General features: G+C 51.5%; 1 protein-coding gene across 5 annotated transcripts in view; it reads left to right on the top strand.

Annotated features, from left to right (window-relative positions):
- Positions 1-14,153: 14,153 nt before the first annotated feature.
- LOC120382873 (zinc finger protein 501-like) overlaps positions 14,154-17,441 on the top strand; it is a 106,577-nt gene continuing 103,289 nt past the window's right edge. For 2 of the 5 annotated variants that reach the window (XM_039500313.1, XM_039500312.1), the window contains exon 1: positions 14,163-14,203. In XM_039500313.1, coding sequence (XP_039356247.1) covers positions 14,170-14,203 — 34 coding nt within the window. In that variant the 5' untranslated portion in view covers positions 14,163-14,169. Of the gene's footprint in view, positions 14,204-14,828; positions 14,943-15,253; positions 16,543-17,441 lie in introns of those variants that run through there. The other 3 variants (XM_039500316.1, XM_039500315.1, XM_039500311.1) reach the window with 3 other exon arrangements.

The raw sequence follows: 17,441 nt of genomic DNA, 5'->3' as shown, positions 1-17,441 counted from the left end.
ATAATGATTATACGTGAACAACCTTGCCACTTGCTGAAACCAGAAAATTGGATCTACATGAAGGTCCATCAGCGAAAGACCACCCCGGCTCCACGCTGGAAAGGCCCTTATCAAGTCCTGCTGTCTACCAACACCGCTGTAAAATGCCAAGAACTGACTGCCTGGACCCGTGCTTCTCACTGCAAAAAGGCTTCTCCACCTCAAGAGGACTTTACGACTGATGATCAGCCTGTTTCTCCTTCTGGTGCCGCTGTTTTTTTTGGGCAGCAGGAAAAAAGGACACGATAAAGTGCTAGTAACCTCTCCCTTGTCCACTGACAGGGGTAGAGAGGTGCTGCCTCTCTTCACTCAGCCCCTCTGCCCCCGCCCGTCTGCATTCAGACAGCACCACTGAGAGGGACTGGTTCCTACAGGGCCTTTTGTGGGAGGCCTGGAGACCCCACCTCTGCCTCCGCAGCATCAGCCTCTGAAGTTCTGGCTCCACTAGGAGGTGTGGTGGGGATTAGTCAGCAGATCTCTGTGACCCTCCACCAGATTTCCTAGTGTAAACTCACTCTGAGCATCTTATGTGCTCTGACCAGTGCTCCCTCGTCTTTTACATCCATGTGCGGAATGAATTTGGTTCTTTGCACCAGGATGTGACACATCATCTCCAGATTGGCGCACAGAAGATAATTCATGTGGGGGTGGGGCCAAGGGGTTCGGAGAGTGGGAGGGGGCTCAGGGCTGGGCAGAGGATTGGGTGTGGAGGGGTGAGGGCTCTGGCTAGGCCTGTGGGGTGGGGCTGGGAATGAGGGAATTGGGTTGCAGGCTGCGTTGGGGACAGGACTCTCCCCAGCCCACTCTCACCACAGTAGCTCGGGGCCAGGTGAGAGCAGGGCCGGCTCTGGCTTTTTTGCCGCCCCAAGCAAAAAAAAAAAGAGGGGGGGGCGCCGGAGTGGCAAAGCAGGGAAAAAAAAACAAAAACCCACAGTGCGGCCAGAGCGGCAAAGCGGGGTAGGGGGAACAAATAAACAGCGCGTCTGTAACGGCAAAGTGTGTGGGGGGGGAGGGGAATGCAGCAAAGCCGGAGCAGCAAAACAGGGGAAAAAAAAAACAAAAAAAACCCACGGTGCGGCCGGAGCGGTAAAGCAGGGTGGGGGGAACAAAAAAACGGCGCGGCTGAAACGGCAAAGCAGGGGGGGGAAAGAAACCTGCAGCACAGCCGGAGCGGGAAAGCACGGGGGGAAAAACAAAACAAAAAACACTGCACGGCTCGAGCTGCAAAGCAGGTGAAAAAAAAACAACCTGCGGAGCGGTTGGAGTGGCAAAGCGGGGTGTGGGGTGGGGGGGAACGGCGCAGCCGGCAAAGCAGGGGAAAAAACAAAACAAAACCCTCCAGGGCTGCCGGAGCCAGGGGACTCCCTGTGCTGCAGTGCACACCTGGTCTAATGGGGAGGGAGCGGGGGCCAGAGAGAAAAGGGGGTGGCGAGGGCTTCAGCGGGGTGCTCACCCCGCGGCCCTGATCGGCGCGCCACCTGCCGGGAGGGCTCTGCGCTGCTCCGGTCGGCGGGGAGGGAAGGACGCGGGCTGCCCTGCCGAGTTTGCTGCCGGTCGCTCCCCTCCTCCACACTGCTGCCCCCTACAGGGCGGCCAGAGCAGGAAACAACGTGCCGCCCTAGCCTTGGGCTTTGCCGCCCCATAGAATCTGCCGCCCCAAGCAAGAGCTTGCTTGGCTGGTGCCTGGAGCCGGCCCTGGGTGAGAGGCACCTCTCCCCAGCCATCGCAGCTCCTGTGGTCCTGGGCCGGGCTGAGGGAGGGGTTCCTCTCCCCTGCAGCTCCAGTGGACCCGGGCTAAACCTTCAGAGGGGCCCCTCCCTGCCTGCCTCCATGGCCCTCGATAGCCTGCAGTGCAGCTGCGTAGCCTGCAGGGAACACAGTTTCTGACCCCCCCCCACCCCAATCTCCCGTTAGCAGAGTGATTGCTAGTCCCTGAGTTCCCCCTTGGGGGCCAGACTTTCTCGTTCCCAGATAGTCTCGCATTACACCAGGCCGTGCCGGAAAGCATTTAGTGTTTGTACATTTTATCCCTTATGCACCAGAATTAACTAGATGCTAAAAAAGTGGGGAGCAGGGACAGAAAAATGGGGTGTTTTAGCTTCTCTGCTATTTCAGGGCAACGGGATGAGTGCGAGAGATTCCCTCCTTCCCCTAAAAAAAGAATGAGGCGTTCTTGTGCCACCTTAGAAACGAACACCTTTATTTGGGCATAAGCTTTTGTGGGCTAAAACCCACTTCAGATACATAGAGTGGAACATACAGGAGGAAGATATACATAGAGAGAACATGAAAAGATGGGGGTTGCCACACCAACTCTGAGACTAGTCAATTAAGGTGAGCTATTAGGAGGAGAAAAAAAACGTGTGTAGTGATAATCAGGGTGGCCCATTTCAAACAATTGACAAGACGGTGTGAGTAACAGTAGGGGAAAACATAATAGCTCACCTGAGTTGATTAGTCTCACAGAGTTGGTATGGCAACCTCCATCTTTTCATGGTGTGTGTGTGTGTGTGTGTCTTCCTACTGTATGCACCACTCCATGCATCTGATGAAGTGCGTCATTGCCCACGAAAGCTTATGCCCAAATAAATTTGTTAGTCTCTAAGGTGCCACAAGGAGTCCTCATTCTTTTTGTGGATATAGACTAATACGGCTCCCACTCTAAAACCTCCTTCCCCTGTCACTGTCACGCTCCACTCTCAACACAGCAGGCTCTGTCCCAGCCATGGAAAGTTTAACCTGTCTCCGTTCTATCCCTCCATCTCCCAAGGTGTCACTTACCACCCTGTCCCTGGCTCTCCAGGCTTAGGAGTCACAGCTTTGATGTCTATGGTCTTAGGTCAGACGCCTGAGTGCTGGAGAAGGAAGTGTCACAGAGTTGGGAGTGGGCAGGGAAATCTCAATGAACTTCAAAGCACAGTTTGACCTTCAGATTTTATAGCCCTATTTCCATCTATTGGTAAAATTGCTTCCTGGCTTTTTCTAGGTTTAGTCCATCATTTATAGATGGGAAGGTTGTATTGTCTTTTATTCTCTTTCTTTTATGATGATGATGCTAAAACTTTTGTAACTCATACAGCCGAATAAGGAGGTGAGAAGTGAAGCTGGTTTAGCCACTTCAGAAGAAAATGGGTAAATTTCTTAAGAGTCTCTGAGATTTTACTTTATGAATGTGAAATCATTTTATAGTCCACCCTGGCCTGTGGGTTTTTCTCTCTTCGTGAAGGCCGTGAGGTCACGTATTTGATATTAGTTTAGTTGGATAGGTTGTAGCTCAGATTTCCTGCAGATTTCAAGAGACAAATGGTCATTTGCACGAATCATCCTTTTTTAGATATTATTTTATTTTAATGTTTGTGTAACCCTTTGTCATGAGATTTTTGTGTGTGTGGTTTGAACAATGACAGTAATAATAATAATGATTGGAGATATACCAATCTCCTAAAACTGGAAGGAACCTTGAAAGGTCATCGAGTCCAGCCCCCTGCCTTCACTAGCAGGACCAATTTTTGCCCCAGATCCCTAAGTGGCCCCCTCAACCCTGGGTTAGCAGGCCAATGCTCAAACCACTGAGCTATCCCTCCAGTGATCAGTGTCTCTCAGCGTGAACACTGATGGTGAGAGCTAGGGTACGTCCAGACTACCCGCCATATCCGCAGGTAGCAATCGATTTTTTGGGGATTGATATATCGCGTCTCATCTAGACGCAATATATCGATCCCCGGACGCGCTCTCGTCGACTCCGGAACTCCACTGGAGCGAGTGGAGGTAGCCAAGTCGACACGGGGAGCCGCGGACATCGATCCTGCGCCGTGAAGACCCGAGATAAATCGATCTAGGATACTTTGACTTCAGCTATGCTATTCATGTAGCTGAAGTTGCGTATCTTAGATCGATACCCCCTCCCCCAGTGTAGACCAGCCCCTAGATTCAGAATGCGAGAGGCAGAGACTGAAATGGAAGTTACTGCCTGTGAAAGCAATGTTAAGTGAGCCTAAACTTTTGTCAAGTTAACTGTGTACATGATAAAGAGGGGGAATGAGGGAGCTCCGAGAAACACAATTCCAACAGGTAATCTTAAGAAAGCAGTTAACCGCAAAAGAACAACTCTTTAAAACGGGACAACTTGGTTTTGCTGTGTTCCTAATAAGCACATTTCCTCATTAATATTTCCTTATCTGTATATTGTTAAAAATCTATGTAAGCTTTTATTGTTTTCATCTTTGCAGAGCGGCTGGGTGCAGCTGTCTCTCCCAGCATGCTTGTGTTACAATAAAGAAGCCTCAGGCTGTCTGATCCAAACACAAGGCCTGGGTAATTTCCACGACACTGCCTGATCCCTGCAGAGATGTGAGATACCGTTGGGAGGGGGAGAAGTTGGGGGAACAGAGCTGGGAAACTGTTGGGTTTGCTCCTCCGAGCCTGACAGCCGAGGCTGAGAACTGTGAACTCGCTGCACCGGTACCAGAGAGGGAGGGACTCAACGTGGACTGGCTGTGTCATGTGAAGCTGCCCCTGAACTCTAAAGGTCCATGAACGACATCCCGGACAATGATAGGGGAGGCAGTAGCGTCTCCCTATTCTTGAGATGCCAAACTTGGGCTGAGGCAAGAAGGGAGCCGGGGATGTCAACAGACCTGGGCAGCTTTGAAGCCAGGCCGACCCCCATCACTGAGGCCAGAGGGAGATGAGGAACCCGACAGTCCACCTGGTCACCCCTTCCCCATCTACCTCAGTGTCCTGTGTTGGGATGACAGAGACTCTCTTTGCCCCCCATGCTCATCACTTATGTATGGATCTGATATATCGTGTGTAGTAATGAATGAAGCCAAGTCCGTCAGTCTGTTCCAGTGGAGCGCCCCAAGCGGGGGTTTTCCACGTCTTTTATTATAATGGTTACATAAATCATTCTATTATGCGCATGTGCTAACATAAGCCAACTACTTCGCCCCCTCCCCTGATTGGTGCCTTATGCCCTGTGTACTCCAGAAATATGCACCTGGTCGGCGCTTTATCTATGTGTCTCCTGATCGGGAGTGTGGGGGTGTGGGAATCACTTCAGCCGCTCTAAATCCGGGGGCGGCATTCCAACCCCCTTAGCGCTTAGGAAGTGTAACATTCCTACATCCCCTCCTTTTCTGTTTTGTCGACCCGTGCCTGGTCCGCATGTTTCATGATTCTATGGGCATACATGACGGCTTGGAATGTAGGCAGGGGTTTGCGCCGACAGGGTGTAAAACACATCCTAATATTATTAGAAATACACTGAGCAAAGCAACAAAAACCAGTCAAGCAGGCGATAACAATCAAAGCATATTGCAAAACAGTTCGGACCCATCCCATGGATGGCAGCCACGCCCAAAGGTCATCCCACCATGATGGGTTCCTGTCCTGCTGAATGTATTATGCCAATTCTTGGAGGTTATCTATGTGTGCATAAATCCGTTTAAAATTGTCTGTCAGATTAAAACAACACATGTCATATACCTCCTCACAACCCACATGGCTAAGCAATAGCAGATAATCAATTGCCGCTCTATTATCTAATATGGCATTTATAAAATTAAACATCCCCATTGCATGTGCAGCACTGCCCAGCGCCTTACATACTGGGACCAGGCAAGTGCCCAACAGGCCATACATCTCAGGGGCCTGCTGTAAACAAGGGGAGGATTGATTGGCAAGGATCACAAATCAAGCCCATATATTATAACACATACGGTTATGCAATTTGAGTTCGGCCCTAGCCTGTAACACACAAAAACAACACAACAATATGGTAAAAAAATTAGCAATCAAACAAGCAAAAATAACAGCAGTAAAATTCTCGGGGATAGGCTTGGCCTTGTTATTCTCCAGCGTTTGCTGAGCCTGCTGCGCCAGTCGTTTCACCTGCCCCCAGGTAACCTTTGGTGCCGTCTTTGTGGCTCAGCACGCTGGAAAGGTCTCGGTTAGGGTCAGATTGAAGTTGGGTATCGGATTCTTGAGGCTTTGATGCCACGTCATTGTGCCACGGTCGCACATTCTTGGCAGGGACCCACAACAAACCTGTGGGAGTAAGCACAGCGGCATGCCCCCGTCCCCAGATTCTCAATGGAACGGGGCCATACCAATTAGGGTCTGGGCTCTGCCTATAATTGACAGATGGGCATGGGAGCGGGGTTTCCATCTTAAAATGTCATTCAGTGGCTGTAAAATTCTGAAAGATATTTAAAATATTTAGGGTAAACAATACTATCGCTAATTAATTTTGCTTGGCTCCCATGGTTGGCCCATCATCCCCCACTGTTTTGTTTTGCTTTTTCAGGGACTCTTTAAGTGTACGATTGGTTCATTCCACAATGGCGTGACCCGTGGAATTATACAAAATACCAAAAACATGGTTAATTTGCCACTGCGTGCAAAAATCCGCAAATCTGTGAAAAATGTAGGCAGGGCCGTTATCGATTTTTTATCTATCGAGGGCGGCCCATAACGGCCACCGCAGCAAAAACAAAATTAATTACATGTTTGGTCTATTCGCCCCGTTGGGGGGTGGCCCAAATGTAATAAAAGTAGGTATCAATGGTAACATGTAAATATTTCCAGGGGAAAAAAAAAGGGGGATAAAGCGTGACATCCATTTGCCAAATTTGGTTGGAGTAAAAACCGCGGGGATTAACACCCAGTTCGGGGTAATGATGAAGACTTGCACAATAATTACAGATTCAAACAATACATTGGGCCTGAATTAGGGGGATCTTAAAATGCTTCACTAAAAATTTAGCATTTTAATAAAAAATGCATAACTATCAATGAAATCCAAAAGGAACAAAATGGGTTAACTGAAAAAAGCTAAAGGAAAAAAAAACACTGGCCTCAAGGACACCCCGTGCAACTGAAACTTGGCGGACAGCCAAGAGAAAGGGGGGGGCTTGGCAAACAGCCAAGAAGAAGGGGAACTTGGCGAACAGCCAAGAAAAGCTGCAATGAAAACGGCAGGACTCAGCCAGACAACAGCAAAATATATTAACCAAAAAGGGAAGGGAAGGATCACTATCTGGGCCCATGAGTCCCCTTGGTGCTGCTGTTTTGGCGTATGAGCCCAAATCTGAACATAAATTCTTCCCACATAATCACTATCTATTACCCTGGGGACTATCTAAACGCCATATTTCCCAGCATGGGAACGAGGGAGGATTAGCCCCATCGTGCCCGGGGGCAGGGGTCCAAAAAATTAAATAAAAACCATCACCACCTCCCTGGGGAAAAATAAGCTCCCTATCTTTAAAACCAAGGAAAAATCATTAAAAAAAACCTTTAAAACCTATCATCATAAGCTAATAATCATATGGAATAAAACTGGAATTTGGGGTTCCACACTGCAGGGGTCCCATGGATTAAATGCAGGCGTTAATAACTCTAAAATCATGGAGCATTCGCCATTTACCAAATTTTTACTTGATAACCAAAACAGGCGAATGCCAGGGGCTAGTGGATTTTTCCACATGGCCCGCCTGGTATTGTTCCTCACATAAATGATACAATGCAAAAAGCTTCTCCTGGGGCAGTGGCCACTATTCCACCCACACAGGGGTACTGGTTAGCCATACAAGGGGAAGGGCAAAAACTCAGTCATGAATGGTAAAATGTAAACAAAATGAATTAACTGAAAAAGGCTGAAAATAAAACACTGGCCTCAAAAACACCACTAGCTACTAAAACCTGGCAAACAGCCAAGAGAAAGGGGGGCCTAACTACACCCAAGCAAAAGCGGCAAAACTTGGCCAGGCACTAACAGCCCCGGCCTCAGTCATAAATAGTAAAATGCAATCCACATTTGCTTAACAAGTCTTTTCCCCATAGGGATACAGCAATATCCATGATATAGGGCTTAAGGAGAATCTCCTTTCCCCCTTCTCTCAAAGTTATAGCAATCCATTGGGTGCTTTGTTGAGCAGCCTGCAATCCACCCACTCCCCAAATGGCTGGCACTTCAAACCTGTCCCAGGTGAATGGCCACTGCCAAGCGGAGATGACTGTAACGTCAGCTCCAGTATCCGCCAGTCCCTCAAGGGGATACCGATAAGCGAGTTTCCTCATTAATTTCCACTGGGCATCAGGATTATCTGCCTGCTCTCGTATAGCGGCGAACTGTCCTGCTCCATACAATCGCTCGGGAGTATAGGCCCCCCCCAATGCCTGCCTCTGTTGTACGGGCTTAAAAGCATCCTACAAGGATCCTTCCAATCTTGGGGGAGCATGCTATACCCATTTGCAATCCCTTCTAACATGCCTCAGGTAAAGGTGGATTCCAATCCAGACTCAATAACTGCTCGTCTCGCCTCTCGGAGAACAGGATAGGGGAGGGCTGTGATCTCCCCTTCAGCCAGACCCTCTGCGTTGCCAGGGCGATGTGTCACTGGGAACGCAGCCAATAACTTTCTTATCTCCTCAGAGCTCAGTGCTCCCTCCGCATTTTCCCTATGTAACACTGCCTGAAAAGGGGACAGCTGAAAATTCAGCTGTGAAGAGCCATCCGTACCCGGACATGCATCATGGCAGTCGGGTACCGCCTCAGGCGGCAGAGGGGGCAAGATCCGAGGGTAAGGAGGGGGGGCCGAAGGCGCGGGGGTGAGAAGGATAGCCCTGGATAACGCTCCAACTCTGATTGAATCCAGAGCCTCTGTACATCGCTGCCAAAGCAGGAGCCACTGCACCGTGGCTCTAGGCTCTGCGTGCAGTGTCGCCCCTATCTTTATCCAATCATCCACTGACAGTGACCCGTGATCCGGGTACCAAGGACATTGGCGATTGATTTCAATTAGTAGCTTTTCTAACTGACCCAGGGAAACTGGCCTGCCAGTTTGTCGTATGATATCTTGCAGCTCTTTCGCATGAGCCGTCTGCCGAGCTGACAATTTCCCCCACATACTCACGAAATGGGGCTATTTAGCGAGGGTCGATGCATCGAAGGCTGTTCCAGCCGGTGAGCAGGGGGAATCACGTCGGGGTTACCAGATGTAGTAATGAATGAAGCCAAGTCCGTCAGTCTGTTCCAGTGGAGCGCCCCAAGCGGGGGTTTTCCATGTCTTTTATTATAATGGTTACATAAATCATTCTATTATGCGCATGTGCTAACATAAGCCAACTACTTCGCCCCCTCCCCTGATTGGTGCCTTATGCCCTGTGTACTCCAGAAATATGCACCTGGTCGGCGCTTTATCTATGTGTCTCCTGATCGGGAGTGTGGGGGTGTGGGAATCACTTCAGCCGCTCTAAATCCGGGGGCGACATTCCAACCCCCTTAGCGCTTAGGAAGTGTAACATTCCTACAATCGTGTACAATGTAGGCCTGGTGAGGGATCATTGGAAAAGTCATGATCTGCAGTTGAAATGCGTGTAACACCAGTGCATGTAGAATGGTGTGTTTTTAGTGTATGTTTGTTGCTAGGGTGACCATATCCCAGGTGCCCAAAAAGAGACACTGAGGAAGGTGGGAGCTGGAGGGGGTAGAGTGGGTGCTGGAGGGGATGCGGCAGGGGTATTCACAAGGTGAGGTGTAGTTAAGGTGACCAGAAGTCCTGATTTTTATAGGGACAGTCCTGATTTTTTGGGTCTCTTTCTTATATAGGCTCCTATTACCCCCACTCCCCCATCCCAATTTTTCACATTTGCTGTCTGGTCACCCTAGGTGTAGTGCAGTTTCCCACTCTGGGAGAAGAGGGGTTAAAGCAGCCCTTGGGGAGGCTGTGCAAAGCCCAGCCAATGAGAGGAGGACTTGCGGAGAGAGCCAATGGAAAGGAGGCTTGATGGAGCAGCCAGTGAGGGCCATATAAAAAGGACTGTTCTGCAGAGCAGAGAGCGGTCTCTTTCTCCAGCCTGATGGAAGAGGACTAGCTGTCTATAAAGAGAAGTGTCAGGCAGAGCAGGGTGGGGTCAGGCGAGTAAGCGGAGCTGCAGCCTCACTGGCTGCCAGACAGAAGCCCCAATAGGAGGCAGGGAAGGTGCTGGGGCTACAGGGAAGTGGCCCAGGGATAAAGAGGTAAGCAGCAGCACTTGGAGGAGAGGCAGTAAGTGCTGCTGCTAGAGGGTCCTGGGCGAGGCGCCTAGAGAAGCAAGCGGGTCTGTCCCACTTGCTGCCATAGAGAGTGGCCCATCGAAGAACCGCAGTTTGCCCCTGAGGGAAGGGCTGTACTAGGGGCTGCAGTTCGGCACCACGGCGACAGGCTGGGAGCAAGGGCTGCTGGTTCTCCTGTATGACGCAATCTGATTAAAATATCATATGGATCATTGTTGCAACCACTGTTCTACGTTTGCAAGAAATCTTGTGCAAAGGTGGTCAAGTGAGGTGCCTATGGAAAGGATAGCAATAGCTGGGTATGATTGTTCTAGTTGCATGCATATGTTATTGATGAGTTTGAAATTATGAGTATTGGCTACATACTTGTACTTCCATGAGTTTGATTCTCAGTAGCCCCAGTGAAGCATTTGGCCAGCGTATTGTGAAGGAACGATTCAAATTGCGTGGCCCATCAAGAAGTACCTGACTGACAATGGGCCTTGGGAGATGCCAGTACACATCTGATGAGCCTTCCTGGGAACATTCAAACTAGCATGGGCCATGGCTTCTGCCTGTAAAGTCATGCGTGGATGGGTGATTGGCTCATGTGACTAGACATTGTTACTGTTCTTTTCAATGGGATTCCCTTCACATGATGCAAGATATAAAAGACCCTGGAAACATCTCCATCTTACCTCTTTCCTGCTCCAGCTTCTCTGCTGCTCAAACCCCTGGACTATGCATTTATACGAAGGGGAGCATTCCAACCAGGGAACGGAGGTCCTTCTAATGATTTGGGAGTAACAAGAAACTTGATATAAGCCTGCAGGTTATTCCATCGCTGCCGAATCAAGAGCTTTGTGACTATTGTATGTATTTTATTCCTTGGACCAATTTTAACTCACCTTTCTTTTTATTAATAAACTTTTAAATGTTAGATACTAAAGAATTGGCAACAGCATGATTTCTGGGTAAGATCTGATTTGTATATTGACATGAGTGTGCAGCTGATCCTTTGGGATCAGGAGAACCTTTAACTGGGGACACTGATTTTAATGACCACTCATCCCTATAAGCAATGCTTCTAGTGGTGATACAAGGGGACTGGAGTATCCGAGGGAATTGCTTCTCTGACTTTGTTAGCCAGAGCGATGACAAAGAAGTTCGCTTTTTGCTGTACCTTGTGAGTGAAGGACTACCTACCATGGGCTGTGCCTGCCCTTGGTCTCAGCAGTTCATCCTGAATTGGATACTCTCAGTAATGTCCCACTAAAGCAAACCTTTACACCGCAGAAAGGGGGGGAACAGAGTTTGGGGCTCAGCCAGAGGGCTGTACCCCGAAGAGGACACTGGTCCAGGAGAGATGCGGCTCTGGCTTCTGAAGACATGGAGCCAGCGAAGCAGTGACAGAGCGTGAGACGCCACCAGAGGAGGGTGCCCTGCTGATGGACTGAGATAATTCCCTGGACGACCAGCAGCAGCTCTCTCCCAGCAATGCTGCTGCACTACAAGCTGTGTGTGACCTGCTGGGCTGCCCCCCTCCACTGCCTCTTCCCCGCAAAGAGTGAGGCAGGAACGTCCCCCCCTCTTATCTCTGTGCATATTTATTGGTTTATCCTCAAGTTAGTTAGGATTATAGGGGAAAGTGTCAGAGCGGCCACCAGCGAGAGTTGCTGGCCACACTCTGAGGCCACCAAATTTGGTCATGAGACCCCCCTGGGCTAGATGCTTGTGATGGGCCCTTCTGACCTTAGCGCCTGGGAGTGGAACAGGAGCCGGACCCAGAGATGCTGCAGCGCGAACCCTTCAGCGCTAGGACCCAGGAGCAGCCGGGAGGCGGCTCCGGGCAGCGAGCGCTGGGCTCCGGCCCGGCAGCAGGAAGTGACTCGCAGCCGCTGCGGTGACTCTGGCTCCCAGGCTCCTGGCGAGATCCCCGAGCCCCGGGGGGCGGCTGGTGCTGGGAGCCCGGAGCCCTGGCTGCAGCCGGGAGAGGGGAATCTCCAGCAGGGCCCTTCCCGCTGCTTCCCCCAGGAGCCTCTCCCAGGGCAGAGCCCCAGCCCGGCCCGGCCCCTGCCCGGGGCCCGCTCGGAGGAAGGTGAGAGACCCGCCCCGGCACCCCGGGCTGCAGGGGCGGAGGCTAAGAGGTGCAGGGGTGAGGGCAGGCGGGGAGCGGGGTGGGGGCAGGAGGCGGGTGCAGGGGCTGCAGGGGGCAGGCTGGGATGGGGGCGGGGGCACTGAAGGGAAGATGGGGCGATGCGGGGGGATTGTGGGGCCGACGGGAGCAAGGCTGGACTGGGGGAAGAGGTGGGGGGGGCACTGCGAGGGAAAGGGGGATTTGGGGAGACTGCCGGTGGTAGGGGGGGAGATGCCCAGGCAGCTTCTCCGCCCCACGGGACACGAGGGGGGAGGGGCGGAGAGAAGCTTTTCTTCTCCTGGAACTGATCAAACTAGCTTTGGGAGTGATGAGGAGAAGGGGGGGACCAGGGCCGCCCAGAGGATTCCGGGTCTTCGGGGCACTTCGGCAGCGGGTCCCGGAACGGAAGGGCCCCCCGCCGCCGAATTACCGCCGAAGACCAGGCTGCAGTTCGGCAGCGGGTCCCGCTTCCGCGGTAATTCGCCAGCGGGGGGTCCTTCCGCCCCGGAGCGGAAGGACCCCCCCGCCGGCGAAGACCGGGAGCAGAAGAAGCCCCTGCGCCCGGCCCCGCAAGAGTTTTCCGGGCCCCCCGGAGCGAGTGAAGGACCCCGCTCCAGGGGCCCCGAAAAACTCTGGTGGGGGCCCCTGTGGGGCTCGGGGCCTGGGGCAAATTGCCCCTCTTGCCCCCCGCTCTGGGCGGCCCTGGGGGGGACTAACTCCTCAGGGCGCAGAGGCTACAAGGCAAAAACCCAGCGCCCCACCCACACCCTGCTCCCTGTATGTTACTGTCACACACACCCGTGCTGATGGGGTCTGTGTGTCCTGAGTGTTGGGGGCTGCCCGGGGGCCTCATGGGATTTCCCTGCAGGATTCAGATCTCAGCCACCCTGGAGTCAGATCGGAGTCACTGCTGGCTCGGGCGGAGGGTGGTCGGGAGGGAAGGGGAGTGTGGATGGGCCAATGGGCTCAGCCTCTGCCTGCCTGTCCCTGGGGGCTGCCAGGAGAGTCCAGGGCAGCTCTTTCTTCAGGTGTTGCTACCAGAGGGTTCCTGCTGTTCCTAAGGGAGTGGGGTTTACACTGCAATGGGGGGCAATCCTCCAAAATGGCCCCTTTGATTCTATTCTTCTTCTAGCATTTGGCTCAGAGATGCTGTTACTGGGAGGGTCTGAAGAGTCTGGGGGGAATTGGGGTGTGACATGGACTGAAGCCCCTTCTGTAACCTCCCCCATCACCCCGACAGGCTGAGGAATCGTGTCCACATTTCAGTCCAGATTGGCCCATCTTCCAGGAGACAGGGAAGGGAAATGGCTGTGATGGAGCCAGGTCAGGTAGGGGATTTTCAGGGAGCTACTGGGTGGGGTGAGGGAGAGGCAGGGAGGAGACAGGGTGTGAGAAACCTGCTGATTTTCTGAGTAGGCCCATTGGTGGCAGGGGATGGGAGAGGGGACATTACCCCATTTCTCAAACAGGATACAACCCCCTTGCACAGGGCTGGGAACATTTCCCAGACTCCCAGTGCTGGAGCCTGACCCCACTGGCCAGAGGCTGCTGTGAAATACGAATAGAAGCTGTAGGGATTCATGTCCCTGTCCCCGACTCAGAACTCTGCTTCCGTATCAGCCTGTGGCTGGCAGGCGTGTGGGAAATGAGAAGACCCTGCCCTGCTCTGTGTGCTGGGGGGACAAGGAGCTCTCACCTTCTCCCACCCCCTGGAGCCTCCTGGCTGCTCTGAGCAGGGTGGGGGTGGGATTCTGCAACTCTGGCCCTCCCAGAGCTTCCATTTCTTTATGCTTCCTCCCTTGTGACTATTGGGATTGTGGCTGGAGCAGCAGATAATGACTGGGGCCTTTTGGTGTTTCAGATGCCGGTGACTTTCGAGGAGGTGGCTGTGTATTTCACCCAGGGGCAGGGGGCTCTGCTGGACCCCGCTCAGAGAGCCCTCTACGGGGACGTCATGCAGGAGAACTACGAGACGGTGACCTCGCTGGGTAAGGGATTCCCGTCCACTCTGTTATTAGAAGCCATGGGACCTACCTATCTGAATGTGTTCAGGTTCTTCCTCAGTCAGTTACATTAGAGGCGAATGGGTTCCATAATACACAGCTGCCATGTGAGGGAGACTTGCATCTCTGTGCCCTCTCCAGTGGGACATAGGTGTCAAAACCCAGTGGACAAGCTAAACCATCCCCACCCCTCCAGCTTTCAAAGGGGCATAAATCCAGCATTGTTCTGTCTGTGTTGTTTCTTGGCTGCACACACAATCCCTGTTCACCTCCCTCGTTGGGACTAGCTCCAGCCCTGGGGAGGGCTCTGGGTTCTGCAGGTTTAGAAAGAGGCAGGGGTTTAAGTCCAGAGCTGTGTGTGAGTCAGCAAGGCCCCCAGAGTGCACAGATCCTGGGAACATGTAGTGAGGGTGTAGTAATAATTCAGCTCACCTCCCCAGACAACTTCCTCTGCCCAAGGGGGCTCAGTGACCATGTTCCCGTCCTCTTGGATTCCACGTTTCTGCAGCAGAGCACAGGGACAGGTTCCGCTCACGGAATGTCCTTTCTGACAAATACTCCACCAGTGCTCCATGCACCCTGATCTGGTCTGATTTCACCCCCTGCACAGGATTCCCCATTCCCAAACCTGAGCTGATCGCCCGGCTGGAACGAGGGGAGGAGCCGTGGGTGCCCGATCTCCGGGCCTGCGAGGAAAAAGAGATCCCGAAAGGAACATGCACAGGTGAGGATTGACACAGAATCCATCTGGGGAATGAAGGAAAAAGTTGAGAATCCCAAAATATGGTGTGAGTGATGCCCTCAGTTCTTCCTCATCTCACCCAGAGCAGGGCTGTGATCAGCAGATATTGCTCACGCCATTCCACTCAGCCTGTTAGCTGCAGAAGTTTCCTTCCCAATTTTCCTTCCCTGTGAGTGTTGGGTGAGAAGTGGAGGCAGACTGAGCAATTGGATTCTTTGTGTTGGGTTTGCCCTTGGTGCCATTCTTCTTTCTCCTCAGCACAATGACTCTTGTCTGGATTGTCTCTCTCCCAGCAGGTGCTGAGCGAGGGAGTGAGAATGAGGAGGGGAATCATCATAAGGATGTTCCTGGGGAAGTGGAACCACAGGGGTCATTTGTGAGAAGAGCTGAAAGGAATTTTTCCCAGTGCTGGGAACAGGGAGAAGCCTGGGGAAATCGGCACACATTAGAGAAGCTACTGGAAAACCACCCAGGGAAGACAGTGGATGAATCTATTAACAGTAGGGGAGGAGACAAGGATCCCACAGCCCAGGAGACAAATCCCAAGGAACAGACATCCTGGCCCCGCCTGCAGTGTGGGAAAGGATTCATTGTGAGATCACAGCTCGTGACACATCAGACAATCCTTACTGGAGAGAAACCCCTTCAATGTTTGGACCGTGGGGAAAGCTTCAATAAGCTCTCAGATCTTAATAACCATGGGAGAAGCTACATTGGAGAGAGATCCATTCAGTGCCTCGAGTGCGAGAAATGTTTCAGTTCAAAGTCAGCACTAATTTCACATCAAGAAAGCCACACAGGAGAGAAACCCCATAAGCACTTAGATTGTGGGAAAAGTTTCAAGCGGACATCAGACCTTGTTAATCATCAGGCAATCCACACAGGACAGAGATCCCACAGTTGCTTGCACTGTGGGAAAAGATTCAGACAGAGATCAGACCTTGTTTCACTTGAGAGAACTCACAGGAGAGAGGCCCTATAAGTGCTTGTACTGTGGGAAAAGATTCAGACAGAGATCAGATTTTGTTTCACATGAGAGAATCCACACGGGGAGAGACCCCATAAGTGCTTGGACTGTGGGAAAAGTTTCATATGGAGGTCAAACCTTGTTAAACATCAGATAATCCACACTGGAGAGAGACCCCATAAGTGCTTGGAGTGTGGGAAAAGTTTCAGACAGCGATCACACCTCATTACACATGGGAGAATCCACACAGGATCTAAACTTCTGTGACACGTGACAAGAATGGGTTAAGGAGCTTGCATATAATTCACTCAGATCAGGCATAAATATACTGGCCCATGAAGAGAAGGGAGTTACCTTAGGAGTGGAGAACCAGAGTTGACAAGGCCAATTCAGTCAGGGTGGATGTGGTCCCCTCCCAATAATTGAGGTGGAGGTGTCAGTACCAAGAGAGGGAAAATTGCTTTTGTAGTGAGCCAGCCACTCCCAGTCCCTATTGAGGCCCAAATTGACTGTGTGAAGTTTGCAAATGAATTGTAGCTCTGCAGTTTCTCTCTGAAGTTTGTTTTTGAAGTTTTTTGGTTGCAGGATGGCTACTTTTCAATCTATTATTGAATGTCCAGGGAGATTGAAGTGTTCTCTTACTGGCTTTTGTATGTTACTGTTCCTGATGTCTGATTTGTGTCCATTTATTCTTTTGCGTAGAGACTGTCCGTTTTGGCCAATGTACATGGCAGAGGGGCATTGCTGGCACATGATGGCGTATATCACATTGGTAGATGTGCACGTGAATGTGCCCCTGATGGTGTGGGTGATTGGTTGAGTCCTATGATGGTGTCGCTAGAGTAGATATGGGGACAGAGTTGGCAATGGCGTTTGGTGGGATAGTATTTCTGTGTGTAGTTGCTGGTGAGTATTTGCTTCAGGTGGGGGGCTGTGTGTAAGTGAGGACTAGCCTGCCTCAAGGTCTGTGAGAATGAGGGATCATTTTCCAGGATAGGTTGTAGATCCTTGATGATGTGCTGGAGAGGTTTTAGCTGGGTGCCGTACGTGATGGCCAGTGGTGTTCTGTTATATTCCTTGTTGGGCCTGTCCTGTAGTAGGTGACTTCTGGGTACCCGTCTCACTCTGTGAATCTGTTTCCTCACATCCCCAGGTGGGTATTGTAGTTTTAAGAATGCTTGATAAAGTTCTTATAGGTGTTTGTCTCTATCTGAGGCATTGGAGCAAATGCGGTTGTATCTTAGGGCTTGGCTGTAGACAGTGGATCGTGTGATGTGTCCTGGATGGGAGCGGGAGGCATGTAGGTAAGTACAGCGATCAGTAGGTTTCCAGTATAGGGTGGTGTTTATGTGGCCATCACTTATTTGCACTGTAGTGTCCAGGAAGTGGTTCTCTTGTGTGGACTGGTCCAGGCTGAGGTCAATGGTGGGGTGGAAATTGTTGAAATCCTGGTGGAATTCTTCAAGGGCCTCCTTTCCATGGCAGGGGGGGCTGCAGTGTGGTGGGTTTGGGGG

Source organism: Mauremys reevesii, linkage group 15 (genome assembly GCF_016161935.1).
Source record: "Mauremys reevesii isolate NIE-2019 linkage group 15, ASM1616193v1, whole genome shotgun sequence".
NCBI classification, from domain to species: domain Eukaryota; kingdom Metazoa; phylum Chordata; order Testudines; family Geoemydidae; genus Mauremys; species Mauremys reevesii.
Note: the sequence above shows the minus strand (reverse complement) of the source record. Positions and strands in the feature narration are given on the sequence as shown.